Source organism: Larus michahellis, chromosome 9, assembly GCF_964199755.1.
Source record: "Larus michahellis chromosome 9, bLarMic1.1, whole genome shotgun sequence".
Lineage (NCBI taxonomy): Eukaryota > Metazoa > Chordata > Aves > Charadriiformes > Laridae > Larus > Larus michahellis.
This window is the reverse complement of record NC_133904.1, coordinates 10,019,725-10,034,724: the sequence shown is the minus strand read 5'-3', so window position 1 is coordinate 10,034,724 and position 15,000 is coordinate 10,019,725. Positions and strand designations below refer to the sequence as shown.

Here is a 15,000-nt window from a genome sequence, read left to right as displayed (position 1 = left end):
GAAGGGGGGAAAAAAAAAAGCTCATTCTTGAAAGAGCAAACTCACTTTTTGAAAGGACTACAATAGAGGAGGAATGCAAGATTTTCCTTTCATTCCTAATGTTCTGGACTCAGCAAATAGGCAACTGAAAGAGACGCCAGGAGCACGGAAACATTTTTGGATAAATCAGCATTGCTCATTGGCTCTTCTACAGCAAGAGGGGGAGTTGCACAACTTTAGAATCTGGCTGAATATGGAGCAACTGGAGAGAGATGGGAATTTGTCCATAACCCCCCCACACACCCCCCAGTCAGAAAACAACCCAGTCTACAGCTGAATAGCCTGACTCAGGTGGCACGCTCACAAAATGGGAAATAGAAATTTCTGCAGCCAAATTACCACCTGGGGCTTACACCGTGGTTGTCTCAGTGATGCCATGGTCAGCCCCAGCCACCAGCAGGGAGCTGGGAAGATCTGACAACCAGGATTTGCAGGACTGGCCAGCAAACCCTGGGTGCCAGGCAGGGAGCGGCGAGAGCGTGTACATGGGCATGCTAGAAAGAGAAATACATCCACTCTCCTCTGTCAGAGCCTCCCTGTGCCATATGGGTTAAAGTACGTACGTATATGTGTAATTTTCTCATCCCCAACAGGTTTTTTTTTAAGATCTTCCAAAAATTTCTGAAAAGCACCTGTCAGGTACAAACATCCTTATTCATAGTTATAGATGCGTCTGAAACATAAACTAACGTGTCGAAATCTTGCTACACTAAAGTGAAGTAGAAGCTCAGTTTGTGTAAGGTGAAGAACTTCGGTGTAAGGTGAACTGAACTTCGTCAGTTTGGCTACATCTGACGAAGTTGCCTGTCTTCCACTTTGCCATCTAACTGCCTTTGTAAATTTGCATCCAGCTGCCATCCTGACAATGGTGGGGGTTTTAAAGTTGATGAACTTAAACACTGAGAACGCTCCTGAAAACATAATCTTTTGAGGAATGCACCAAGATGCAGGTATTTTTCCGCATAGCACTGTGCCAGGGATAGAAAATATTTACCAACTACTACCACATTTTGGTACCCACAACATCCCTGTTATTTATATAAGGAAATATTGCGGTATTTCGGATAATAGCATGGCAAGGGTTAGCTTGCATGGATGAATTTCTATGTTATTTCCATTATAAGCATTTATGGCAAAGAAGCGATAAACTAGCATTTAAACACCACAGCAGCCTAAAAACATCAAGTGCAATTTACTTTTATAAACATATGCGAAACCCATCATTTTCTTCTCGTTGCACAGTTGGGAAAAAAAGTATAATGTTCAAAAATCTTTTTCTGTTTCCCTAATTTCAGTCTTTGACAAGAATCCCAGCAGGCTATTGGGCTTTAATATGGGTTCTGGGTATTTGAGAGCAAGCATTGCACTGACGGAGATAGCCTGGCTTGGGAGACTATTTCTGCAACCATTGTTGATTGTTTGAAATGCATTATCTGGTGCACAGGAGTCCCTGTAATATTTGACACAACCTCTTCATCAACCGCACCCAATCTTACTCCATCTGCATGTTCCCAGCTGACACTTGTCTGTTCCCACAGACTTGCTGTATTGAATCACTTCTCCCTACAAGGCAGATTTTTTTTTTTTTCATGTTCTGCAGTGACCCTCTTAGTGCCTCTTAAAAAAAAAAAAAAAAGCCTACATAAATACAGATAAACACACAAAAATATAATGGCTACGGTCGGGTAAATAGCAAGTATTCTCAACAGTGTGTGTGCCAAAATAGACACTGTATTGGCCACAGAATTATTTACAGTCCACAGCATAAATTCATGCATGCTAGATTTCTGTGCTGCACATGTCCCCAGATATGTATTGGACAAGCTGAAGAATACGATGTATATGTGTCTATATTTATTTAGTGAGGGTGACATGGCTATTATTCCACCCTCCTTAACGTTCAGCCCCTACAATACACTGTGTGTATGTAGAAATGCTTCTTAAATCTTTGGGGGATGGCTTGAAAATAAATTGGAATAAGTGACTCGTGGGAACAATGTCTTGGAAAAACATCTTTTTTAACGTGAATCATATGCTATCCCTCAATCTGCTAGTAAAAATACCCAACATAGACACTGAGTGCATCTTAAAGTATCTACTTAACTGCTAAAACTTCACATTGAGAAGTTTCCCTCTTTTTTCTCCCCCCCCCCCCCCCCTCCATGTGAAAGAACTTTGTGCCTTTGAGAGAGTGGAATTATTTGGACATCTCAGGAACATAATAAAGGCTCTGTGCTGGGAGAACTGGCAGGACTGGCACATACCTAAACCCAAGGTGGAGGAAATGCTTGCTGCCCAGTTTGGTCATTGCTTTCCTGGCCGAGTCGTCCAAGTTTCTAGATCCTTCATCGTTCACTGCAACCGACAGGATCATGCCATTCGCAACTCTGCCCAAATACTGGGCAAGACGTATGCTTTCCTCTTTTGCTCTGTAGGTATCAAACCTAAAGTGATAAAACCACCCAAAAAGGTTTACTTCAGTGAGCATTGCAGCTTTATGTTCTGAAAAGCAAGTGCTATAAAGAAATCAGTCTTTTGTATTGTTTACAGTAATGATATTACCCCGTTGCAAAAGCACTTGTCTAGCAGGGTATATTAGGGGTTTCTGTTAAGCCACGTTGATTAAACTCTAGTTGACAGAATAGCAAGGTAGTAAGACTACTCACTCTTCGGTTTTGGAGGCTACTGATCTAGAAAGAATTGTATATATATGCAATAACACACAGTTGAACAAGATGCTAAAATGCGTGATTCTGAGCTTGCTGTGATACTGTCCCCAACCCGTCCCCAAAGCTCCTCCCATCTAGACAGCTGAAAAGTCACTCACCGATCTGAATGAACAACTGCCCCCGTCTTTGGGTCAATAACATGGACAATGACACCCCGATGGCCCCAGCTCCTTTCAAAGTAGTATCCACCTTCTTCCATGCCACCAGGATGAAGAGTTTTGTTTAAGAAAGTCCAGGACAGTTTTTTCTTTCCGTGGATCTCAAGAGTGCCACCCTTACTTACTCCTAGATACTTCTGCCCAAAGTAGGGATTCGGCTGGCTGCCGTCATCCGCTCTGCAGCAGGAAGAGAGGAAAGGAACAAGTTTTGGGTTTGTATCTGACAGTCAATGAGCCTCTCCCCTTGTTCCGCTATGGCCCAGAGAAAGAAGTGTCATGATTTGCAGTGTATTTCTTCCAAATACTCCAAGAATCAGCAACTGCTCACGTTGTACAGAAAACAAATTATTTTAAATAATAGTAGCAACTACTGAAGACCAGCAGCAATCTGGAACTTAGGTTATATATGTTATATTCATTATATCCAGGTTAGAAGAGGCCTGAAGCCCAGACTGAACGTGTTTGTGCTTTTGAACTCTGGAGGAAGCTAGGACCCTAGCCAGGAGCTAGGAGGTCGAGTGGTTAATAATATGAGTTTAACATCCTTGAAAATCTAAGAGATCCTGTAGCAATCTGCAAGACATACATGTATTATCCTTTGGCTCATCACCTTCATGAAAAAAGGATGTTTAGGGACAATTTTCAGAATAAAATAACTCTTTGGGATTTAAGCCTATTCTGGAAAATCAGTTTGAGTGGTGGCAAGGTGCATGCTGATTTTCTGGCATGCCCAAATACCCCAATGTTCCTCTGCCAGTAGTATTTGAAACCAGAACCAAAACTGCATCAATTTTTCACAGGGTATTTAAGTTGTTTAAGAAGCTACCGAACTTTCCACGGACCACAGATGATAAGTATACCTGAGAAAATATAATTTTAAGGAACATTTCATTCTCTGATGTGGAAGAGAAATCCTAGGAAGTTCTAAGATAGTATTTTATCGTGCATACGTACCGCCCATATAAGATGATAACCACATTGCTTTGGTAAGGGCACATCTCACTGCCGATATGTAGCTCTCCGTCATTTTCAATGAGTATATGTCTAGTACGCAAAACGATGGGCTGCACGTCGTCTTTAATGACCAGTTTTCCTAAGTAGAAAAGGTTATGGCATTTGCTTTAACACACAGCGGCTCATCAGAGGTTGTGATACCGTTGTGCTAACCCAGTGCTGGGCTCTCATCTCGATTTTTGAAATCTGCCCATCCTCCCCAAAACAGCTCTCAATACAAATCCTGAAGACTTTACATGTTTTTTGTTCAGTCCAATTCTTGAAGAATGCAATTAAGATTTGTGGGAGAGAGGACTCATTCAAAACTGAGACCAAAATTCAGAGTTAAGATGAATAAAGGCTATTCATGCTACGGTCACCAGCAACACTATGACTCTGTCCTTAGAGACAAAGAGGCACATACGTATCTGCCCTGTCCTGAGACCCCAAGAACACAACTATTGCAGTACGATGTTATCGGGACAACAATTTAGTAAAAAAATGTTTTTGAAGGAAATTGCAGAAATAGAACTAATGAGTATACTGAGGTACTTTTGTAAATTGTCCAGAAGGGACAGTGAATAGGTTGATTATAACGTCTAAGGGACTGATAGCATCTCAGCTACCACCCACCCTCGCACCAAATTAAAGCTGGGTTTGTCCAGTATCCACCCAGTTCTCAGCAAGAAGAAGGAAGGTCTCCCAGCCTGAGACAGAGTGATTTAAATAGCCACAGTGGAAAGCACACTTCAGCCAGCCTTGCCACCAGCAGATTTTACCTCCCTCAGTGATGTGGATGGAGTGAACAGTCGCAGAAGAGGAGAGAAGGAGCTTCCTGCCATTACGGATTTCTACGCGGTTGTCTTCACTGTGACCTGGGTTCCAGATTTCTAGCTCAGGATCCTTATCAGGACATGTCACAGCTCCTTCTGCTGGGTAGAGACAGAGAGTGAAGGCAATTACTGTTTGTTCGGTGCAAGGCAGAAAGCTCCATATCTGGGCATCTTTAAGGTATCGTTCTTGGTACCCCCCTTTGCTGACTCCCTGGGACACAGCAATATCTCAGTGCAGCAGAGTATATGTGGGCCACGACCAAAAGAAAAGAAACAACAGCTTAAGCTGTATGGTTTTCTGGAAGCATGGAAAAACCCACTACCTGGTGCAAAGGAGCCTTGCGAGGGAGGCAGTTTCCAGCAAACGACTGAGAATAGTCTGTAACTGAGCCCTTCCTGCAGCAACATTCAGCTCTGTTCATGCCATCCAGACACAAAGCCTTTCACAAGCCCAGGGAAGATGTTGATGAAAGGATAAAACAATGACTATCTTTAAAAATGCCCCCAAAACACCATCAAGGTTTGGAAAGCTTTGTTTATTGTAAAGATGTTAAAATATGTTTGCATACTGAGTCTTCAATGTAGATGGGAAGTAAAAGTGCTCTAACTAACGCAAAAGCACCAAGCGCCCAGGAACTGCCAGTCCACCCAGTAACAGGGAGCAACAGGAATCTCACAAGAGAGAGACTCTGGGTTGGTGAGCTTTTCCAGGCAGAAGCAATAAGGATTCGTTCGCTTTGGGTTCACACATCACCAGTCTCTACACACACATTTGATTACAGGCTGCCATGACGTGTTAGTCTAAACGGCTCTCACACCAAATCCAAGAGACTCATGTTATAAGTATTTACTTAAGATAAAATATTTCCGTGATATAATCTCACTCGCTATGTGAGCCTCACATCTTACTCTAATCAACAGAACTGCCAGTCGAGACTCCCATGTGTGATGCATATTTTCTGAGGGTAGAAACCTTTCTAATCCTAGGAAGCTGAGGTCAGTGGGGGCTTGAACAATGAGACCTTTGCCATCAGAAAGGCTTGGGAGTTCTCACCAGCTCTCCAGTTTGTATCCTTTAAAACAAAAACACCGCAGGAAAACGATGGGACCCACAAATCAATGATAATAGGCATGGGATAAACACCTTGACTTCAGCAGGGTTATGTCTCTGGCACTTACTATGGTGGAGTTGGGTGGGTTTTGCCCCACAGATACTAATGCATTCAGTTAATGGAAAGAACAACAATGTGAATCCATGCAAGGAAACATGTCCCGGTGCTGGTGTAGGTGACAGCGAGCTGTTGTGTGCTGCCACTGTGAAACTTGAGGGACGCCTGCAATTCCCCAGCAATAGACACAAAACACGTTGTCTGCATTCAGTTGCCTCTCAGATACCTCCACCAGTTTCATGTCTTAAGAAAACAACAGAATTGGTCCAGCCACTGCCTTAAAGTCTCCAGAGACCCATTAAATACCAGCTAGTCAAGGTAAGCAGGGGATATTTCATGTTGGGCAACACAGGCCTTGGCTCTCTGCAAACTTTTTCCATATACACGAAGTGATCAAATCAGACAGGGCTAATAATCTACCAGGTAGCAAGGCAAATACTGGTAAACATCCAGGACCTGATTTTGATACCACTTGTGCCAGCTGGAAACTGGAAGTATATCAGTAATGTCAGAGGCACCTTTTCTGATTTACAGTAATTGAGGAAAATAAGAAGGAGTTTCTGGGTTCCTACCAGAAGACACACAGAATTAATAAGAGTTGGAAAAGATAAATACTTCAGGCAGGAAATGGGACTTGCATTGTAAATAGATGTTCAAATATAACTGTAATACACACAGACAACAAATTAAAAAAAAAAGAACTGTTATTCCCATAGGAATAAGGATAATAAAAAATTTGCTCATAATGAGAAGCTAAATAAAACCAAAAGAATTGATTCAAATGTAGAGGTATAATTTATCAGCTAGATTAAGTGGACAAGATAAAAGCTTGTTCATTTTTCCATTTACTTGGCTGTGCCAGTGTCCAAAAGAGCTTCCTGCAGTCTCAAAAGATGACTTGTGCCCCCAAAATTCATTATTTGGAAAGAGGGAGGTAGACCGTGAAGCCTACGGGGAAATCAAGGGGAATTTACGCTGATGATTGGGATGACAATCAGCAAAAGCCAACACAATCCAGAACAAAGGACCCAAATTCCCAGTTTCATTAACCAATTTGTAGCAGGGAGCAGGAGCCGTGCACAGCACCCGCATCCGCTGTGCCAAGGACACCGGAGGGCTGAGCATCTTCCGCCAGCTGGTCCAGCTACCTTGCCAGCTTGGACTATTACTCTCATTGTCATTTTTTAAATCGGAGTGCAACTTCTACCCAGCACAAGGAATTAAATGAATGTTTCATTTCTTGACCAAAAGGACCTGAGCACGGCAATTAAATGTTGCAGCAGCATTTGGGGCAAGACATACAGTCTCTTTGTTTTAAACAAATACTAATGCTCAAATTAGCTCTATTTAGAACATATCCAGCTTCCCTTTTCCCCTTTCCCTAACCACGTAGGAAAAGGGCTGCTTGGAAGAGACAAAACCCAAGGGGCAGGGATGTCCCACCCCAGAGCTTTGCGCTCTCCACATCTGGGCTTGGGCAATGCAACAAAAGGCTCAACTTCGTCTCCCACAGCCACGGCTATGAGGACCTGAGGTTTCTTTTGTTATTTCTTTTGCGGCAGTTTGTTGAATCTGGGTTTGTTTTAAGAACGCGTGGCAGGGTCTGAGGGATTCCTGAGGGTACTTTCACCTGCTCAGAAATTTCAGCCTTTGCCTCTCCAGCTGCCCGCAATTGGGCTATTGGCACACCAGAAGATGGCTTTTCTCCTGAGTTTTTGCACTCTGTCCTTGATTCTTCTTATATGAACAAGAGTGAAAAGCTGCTCAATCTAAACCAGCAATGTCTTTATTTAAAAATAGCGCTACGAACAAGGCCCTTTTTCCCCATGGCAGGAAAACTTACCTGTGCTTACAGAAGAGATTACAAACAGAAGAAAAATGAAGTTTTCGGCTAGATACTTGGAGGTAGGTAGAGCCATTCTTCAGGATTTTTAATTCTCTGGATGGATACCTATGAAGAAAGAATATCAGGCAAATGTCAATTTATTATTTTTTGTTTCACATCTCGCGCAAAAACCATTCACTGCACAAAAAAAAGGTTATATCCAGCTTTATGGCAGCCCACATCCACTCCCATTCAGCTCTATGGCTGAGAACACCTTCACGCTGCTGCGGGACCAACCCGAACAGACCAAGAAACCAAGGGCAGCTCCTCAGCCTTTGTTTGGTTTAGGATAAACCCACTTGGGAATCCAAATAGACACTCAGAAAGCAACCACCAGATGTAACCAAAAACGCCTTAGGAATGCAGTATAAACACATCCAGTGTCAAGACTCTCTAGGGCTGAATAGTCACATGTGCAAAAAAGTAATGAAACACAACAGAGAAGGCGTTTGCGGAGTGACAGATTTTCATGAAGTAACCTTTCAGTGGCACCTCTCTCTCCCCATACTACCCACACATTTTCAGCAATGGTGTTTTCTGCACCCCCAAGATAAACCGTACTCACACTTCCAGCCTCAAGCACGCAGTTTCTTAGATTTCAGATCCAAGAAAACCTTGCCTATTTGACGCGCCAGCCCAGAATTTTCTTGCAAAACCAAAAGCTGCCTTTGAAACCAGTCTACCTAAGGTTGTTTTCGTTTCCTCCGTAGCCAACCCCCAGCAAAAACAAACAAGCGGTGTCACGAAAGTCAAAGTTAGAATGAATGCGATTCTCTCCCCAGTGATTGATTCTGCAGCTCTGCCCCGTGCTCGTGACCGTTTATTGACACGCATATTCACACTGGGGCAAGGACACCCACTTCGGTAGGTGTCAGTGCTCTGTAGTCATAAGGCACTGTTTAAAATTCATATGTAGTCCTCGGAGCCATTAGGTTTTATCACGTAAGCCAGTATCTGAGGAATATCGAAGAAATTTATTTGTAGCTGTCATGTCACATCACAACGATGAAACAGGATAAAGGTACGCATCGCACAGCTTAGACGCCAAAAAAAAAAAAACCCACAACAAAACCAATTGAAAAAAACTCCAGGGTGCCCCAATTTCTTCAGGGCAAAAAACACACGTTATTTTTCATGTCACTTGTTAATATAAACCAAACAAAAAACACAAGAAAAAGATATGCAAGAAGCCAGGATTTAGTCTGGAGCAAATTCAACAGTGTTTATACGCAAAACACATGTCTGTACTGTTCATAAAGGTGATACAGTTCAAAGTGCAACGATACATTCAAACCACATGTAATCCAGTGATTGTATTAAAGATAGCATTAGAACCAGATTTGTCAGGAAATATTCCAGCAGGGAAATGTTTGCTTGTTTTGGTGTAGTGTATTTGACAGCCGTGAGCTCTGGAAACAGCATAGACTCGGGGTTCGGTACAGTCTATCAGGTGCTGAAATGCTGTTACAGAGCAGCAGAAAAGAGGAATGCACTTAGTAATGCTATAACCGTGAATGCTATACTTTATCAGAGAGCAATAACGTCGCCATGGAATTTGTGCCAGAACCAGGCTGCATGTGCCTGACGTTTTAACGGCATTAACCATCAACATTTGATAAGCCAGGGCTCTTCCAAATGAACATTGTTAGAGGTACGCCCAATTAAAATGTCGAGGTTTATTAGCGATTATTACACAGCCTAATCTGCAAACCCCATCACTAGATTCTTCTTTAACGACAGAGGAAAAACTAAAGGAGTGGTAATGCCCCAGGATGGTCACTACAGATAAAGAGGGGTTCTGGCAGCGTGGACACAGCCGTGTGCGAGTGTTGCATAAAGGCAGGTTCCAACTGGTAAGGTATTGATCATAAAAACAATCAGATGACATAGCAGCTCACAGAAGTAACAAGAAGAGACTGCATTTTTGACGGCGATGGCACGCATTTGCTCTCCTGTTGCTTCATAGGTAGCAAAGAAATTTCTCTGCTCTGGCCCGTTAAAATCTCAGAGGAGCGTCTCTGCTCCATCCAGCTCACGACCTCGTTTCTGACAGGAACCTGCAGCAAACTGGGAGGAAATTAGTGTAAGAAATTTCACAGCCTTTGCTTTCTTTCAAGCCAAGAGCTGCACTTTACTTACCGTCGCGTTGTGCAAAATGGCTTCTGGTATTATACCCCCAGTTGCTCACCGGGGACCGTGTCCCTGATTACATCCATCTTCATCAGCAGAGATCAAAACAAGCAATCAGACACTGGAAAGTCAGGTCATTTTTGGAGGCGTCAGCTGTGTGCCAGGCTCCAATGTTTTTGTAGTGTCTGATCCGCCCCGGTCCAAAGAATATCCTGCTTATTTTGTGGCTGAGGTAGGGTGTTTGATTCGGCTCGCGGCGAGCCCGAGTTCATTGCGGTGTTAGCGTTAACTGGCACTGGGCTTGGAAAGGCTGAGAGCCGAGAGGGCCAAGAGGATCCGACTCCTCTGATTCAGCTCTGACTAACGCACTGCTGGAAAAAACGCTGCTCGGAGGATAATCTCAGGAATTTTCCTTCAAAGACTCTCAATTAAGCATCATTCCCAAATATTAGACGCAAACAGTGACATGTTTGATTTTACTGATAAGAGGAGGAAGAGACGGCGACTCTTTTCTTGACTGTGTCCCGCTGGAGTGGACTCGGGAGCAGTTATCTCCTGCCAGCCGGCCGTGTCATTAGCTCAGGGCTCAGCCGCGCGGGGATACAGCAACACACCACATCTCACTTGAACCGGCGCCACGTGGCTGAGTTCAGCTCTGATGTAACCGGCAATGTCAACACATCTCCCTGCAGATTCGGGCACTCAGAGAGCGTAAGGACCGTGCGAGCGTCCTCCTAAGTCTATCATCTCCAACGTTTCTCAAATACCATCTGGGACTCCTCTCTCGGGTGAGAAAAGCTTTTTCATCTAGCCATTAAAAGCTGCCTGGCAATAGCAAGTGGGACTCATATGCCTGGATCTGGCAAGGCAGACTTTCTGAAATGATTCCCAGCTGCTGGATCTTTCCAAAAAACTGAACAATAGCAGCAGACAATGCTAAAAGTAGATGCAGGAAATCATTAAGTCCTCAGCTGGCTGCTACCGCAGGTGTCGGCAGGGATACTGTACTCGAAAGCGCACTGCGTGGACAGGAATCCCCATCCACCGCCCTCCCTGCAGTTTTAACACTGGTGGCAACACAGGACAGACAATCCCGAGAGCAAAACGGCGAAGAAATGCTCTGAGGAAGCTGGATCATCACAGGCATCGTGGTGGTGTGTCCTGGTTTGAGGTAACCTTGAGGTTTGAGGTGTCACAGGGACACCCCAAATCCCAGGAAGGGGAAGAGCAGAGCTCTCCGGAGCAGCACAGGAGGCTCCAACCTCAACTCGCCAACCACCCAAGCCCAGCACCAAAATTTAAAAAAAATAACTCATGATATTGGGTATGTTGAAATGCTTTTTACGACCGTCTTGACACACTCTGGAGGATGTACCTTCAGCATCTGCTGAAGATGAGGCTCCTTTCTGGTATGTCAAGCCAGGCATAACAGGAGCGTTGACCATCCATTACAAACATGGCAAGGACGGGAGAAAAGCAGCCACTACCTGATCTCCCCTGAAAAAGATGTTAAAGAGGAGCAAGAAACCTGACAGCTACTCGTACTGCTGCTGCCCAGCAAGAGAGCCCACAGACCTGCACGGGGACAAAGCAGGGGTCCGGAGACACCCCCGGAGAAGAGCAGGAAAAGCTCACATGGAAAAAGCGCCTTTTAGCCTGGCGGAGAGTGAACTCTCAGCAGACACTAATTTGCACTTGAGAGGACCTGTGAGTAAAATCTGTGCTCCCCAGGGACCCTCTCTGCAGGGCGGGATGCTCCGGGAGAGCCCGCTGGGTCGGTGCCGGGGCGGTGGTGCACCCTCTTGCTGCCAGTACCCAAACCCAGACCCTCCCGCTGCCACTGCTGATGCTGAGGTTTTACTGGCTTGATGGTGGGTCTGGAACCTTGCTGCATGTTTCTTCATTCATATGCAAAGAAGCTGCCAACATCGATTTGGAAGCTGATTCCTGAGAGAGGGAGGAGCTGTTTAATTAGCGCCTCTGCTACCTCCGTGCTGCCATGGCATGGCACCGACTGTCCTCTCGCCCCGCACGGGGAATTTTACATTTTAGCCCCAGCTGGGAAGATGGATGCGAGGAGCACATTTGCGCCTGTGACCCGAGGACATACCAGCTCTTGCTGCAGTGACATTCCTGTGCAGGGGGAGCCTTCGCACACCCAGCCACAAGCACAACTAAAGCCTTCAGGTGGCCTTCCAAACAAACAAACGAACGCATTTCTAGGGATGGCTAAGAAAAAGCTTTCCCTGTCCCAGCACGTGACAGCACCGTAGCTGCCTCTGCTCTTCAGCTTGATCTTGTGCTTGCCACCCAGCCGTTAGCTGCTCTTTTTTACTGGCAAGCAGAAGAGGATTAAACTCAGGAACAGACTTTACTTCTCAAGGAAGTCAATACTGGAGTCAAAGGCAGCACTCTGACTTTCTTCCCAACAAACTTTGGTTTCTTATGAATTTATCTAATATCTTTCCCTACGAGGAAGAAGGTTCTGCTCAGGTATTCCATATGTAAACATCACTGCGACTTCCTTGATTCCCAATGTTCATAAAAACAGATTCTGAATGAGGAGCAGGAGTTAGAGGAAATTTTTACAATTAATAAATTAACGGAAACTAAGATGTTTGCAAATCTGTTGTAATATTGGCAAAGTATTTTGACACAGAAATAAAAGGGGAAAAAAAAGAGTTATTTTAAAGCTATGCTTTTTTTTTTTTTTTTTTTTTTAAGATTTAACTTTTTTTTTTTGCAGAGGCTTACAGACCTTGAAAAGGAAAGGAAGCAATTTTTGGCTCAGCTAAAACAAAATCATTTGCACATCACTCCACCCATCCGAGGCTGCCTGGCTCCCAGTTTCACATGCTTTTGAAGCGCTCAGCATTTCACTGAATTAAACCCTCATCCACCGCACCAAGTTTTGAAAGCATCAAAGTGGTGGGAAGCCAAGCCCCATTTTCGGAGGCTGAGGGTGCACTGAATGTGCTGTGCCTGCTGACAGCAACTCAAGGTATAGCCAAGCTAATGCTTCTGGGGAGTGCCAGAGCTGCTGTGTTCCCACTGCGGAAACACCCTGGGGATAACCAGGACAGCTGTGTTTCCTGACTGCTTTAGATGTATGGAACGTGCCTGGATGTCCTTGTGGACATGCAGAGTCCGTGTGGCCTCCAGCATGCAGGTGGAGATCCTCCTGCTCAGGAAATTCCCTGGGGAGGAATATGACAGCTTCCCACCAACACAACGCCCACGCGACACTTACCCCCCCGCAGCTTCACACACCCGGGCCTGCGGTGCATGCCAGGTTAGCAGTAGCCTTGGAAAACATCGTCTTGAATGTCCCCAAGGGTCCGTGGAGGAGCTGTACCCTCTGCAGAGCGTCTCTGGTTTTGAAGCCTTTTTTCCCTCCCAAGGTAAGGAAAGTGTGTGCAGTGGCTGAAGAGGATCACAGCATCCTCAATCCTCTTCAAACTGCTGCTTTTAACTACCCAAATAGCTGCATCAGGATGTAAATATTTTTCTTTTTGCTTTTGTGGTACTTTAGTGTTTGCATCTGGCTCGCCCACGGCTCCATGCCTTCCTCTCCAGGACATTTGCCATTTGCTCTCCTTCTGGGGCGGGAGGAGAAATAGAGATTTTTCAGAGGCTTAGGCACATTCCTCTCCTTCCTTCGCTAGGCTCTTCCTTTGCCAGTTGTTTAGTCTCACCCTGGGGTTAGAGCTCTGCAAAGTTTTATTGGGATCCAGGGTCTGGACCTGTCACAGATTATCAAATAAATCTCCAAGAAGCTAAAAGCTTGCTCTGTAAGTGCTTGTTCCTATGTTGGGCTTACGCTCACAAGCCAAAAACATCTTGCTTTTCTTGCCCTGCGCAGTCTCAGAAATCATAACAATTAGGTACTAACAGGAGTTCAAAAGGACTTCAGAGAGCTCCTCGGAGGGTCAGTCCCAGCCGCTCAGGCCCTCGTACCACTTCTCATCTCCACCGAGAACATCAGACTCCATCATTCCCCGTGGGGGCTGGCTCAGGCCCATGATGTCCCGTGCATCACTCTCTGTGCTACCTTTGCTGAGGAGCATCAGTGATTTCTTCACACTTTCCAGCCATCCAGGACCTCTCCCCTGGCCAAACCCGACTCGCACCTCTCCTACCTGGTGTGGGGATGGAGCCACGGCTTCCTCCTCTGCCTGTAAATCTTTCAGGTGTCCTCTCACCCCACGTCCAAGGACCACCGGGCGGTATCTGTCTGGTGGAGGCAAGTGTCCCAGCCAAGGAGGTCAGTCCCCGCTCAGAGGCACAATATCAGCTGGCCGGCGCGCGGATGCCAGAGCGACTAACTCACCAGGGAGCAAAAGTCTGGCCAACAAAACACTAACCTTTCCCTGTAGTGACTTGTTTGGCCATTTCTGAGAATTTCAAAGAAACGACGGGACATTAGTAACAAAGCCTTCACCTACCTGTTTGAGTAATCTGTGTGACAAAGGCATGGATAGCCTGAAATCGCCCTTCCCTTCCCTGCTGTCACCCAGTCACATCATGTTCAAACCAAAATGAGTCTGTCGTCACTTCAGGATGGCTTTGTACTTAAACTGTAGTCAGTGAGGTCAGCAGTTGTTTCTCAGTTTGCACACAAAGCTCTGTTTCTGTCTTTACTTCAAAAAGCAGCAGCATAAACAAAAAAATCAAAGAGAATTAGCCGCTAACACTGGCAGTATTTCAGTCCTCAATGGGAGCAGAAAGTCAATATGAGCATTGTCTGAAAGGAACACGAGACTTTACCCTAGGCAGCACATACTTTATCCTGGGTTTTATTCCTGTAGGTCTTTAATTAAATGTTCACATCAGTTGGACAAACACCATTTCTACAGACAGAAACACATTTATAACTCCTTGTTGCACCCTATATATTCAGTTTGATTGGAAGATATCATCGTAAGATCACTGCATGCTTACCAAGCAGGCGTCACTGAGTTCACTAAGACGCCACTGCAGATGGACACGTAGGTTTTTTAAAAGCAGACACGAATGGAGGGAGAACAGCACTGAAGGGAGAGGTTCCTACCTCTGCTGAAGTTC

General features: G+C 45.0%; 1 protein-coding gene across 3 annotated transcripts in view; it reads right to left on the bottom strand.

Annotated features, from left to right (window-relative positions):
- CEMIP (cell migration inducing hyaluronidase 1) overlaps window positions 1–15,000 on the bottom strand; it is a 115,472-nt gene that overhangs the window by 48,221 nt on the left and 52,251 nt on the right. Inside the window, exons 1-6 of one of the 3 annotated variants that reach the window (XM_074599871.1) lie at window positions 13,187–14,698; window positions 7,765–7,872; window positions 4,699–4,851; window positions 3,881–4,019; window positions 2,867–3,103; window positions 2,304–2,483 (exon numbers count right to left, since the gene is read on the bottom strand). In XM_074599871.1, the coding sequence (XP_074455972.1) occupies window positions 2,304–2,483; window positions 2,867–3,103; window positions 3,881–4,019; window positions 4,699–4,851; window positions 7,765–7,840 (785 nt within the window). In that variant the 5' untranslated portion in view covers window positions 7,841–7,872; window positions 13,187–14,698. Of the gene's footprint in view, window positions 1–2,303; window positions 2,484–2,866; window positions 3,104–3,880; window positions 4,020–4,698; window positions 4,852–7,764; window positions 7,873–13,186; window positions 14,699–15,000 lie in introns of those variants that run through there. The other 2 variants (XM_074599870.1, XM_074599872.1) reach the window with 2 other exon arrangements.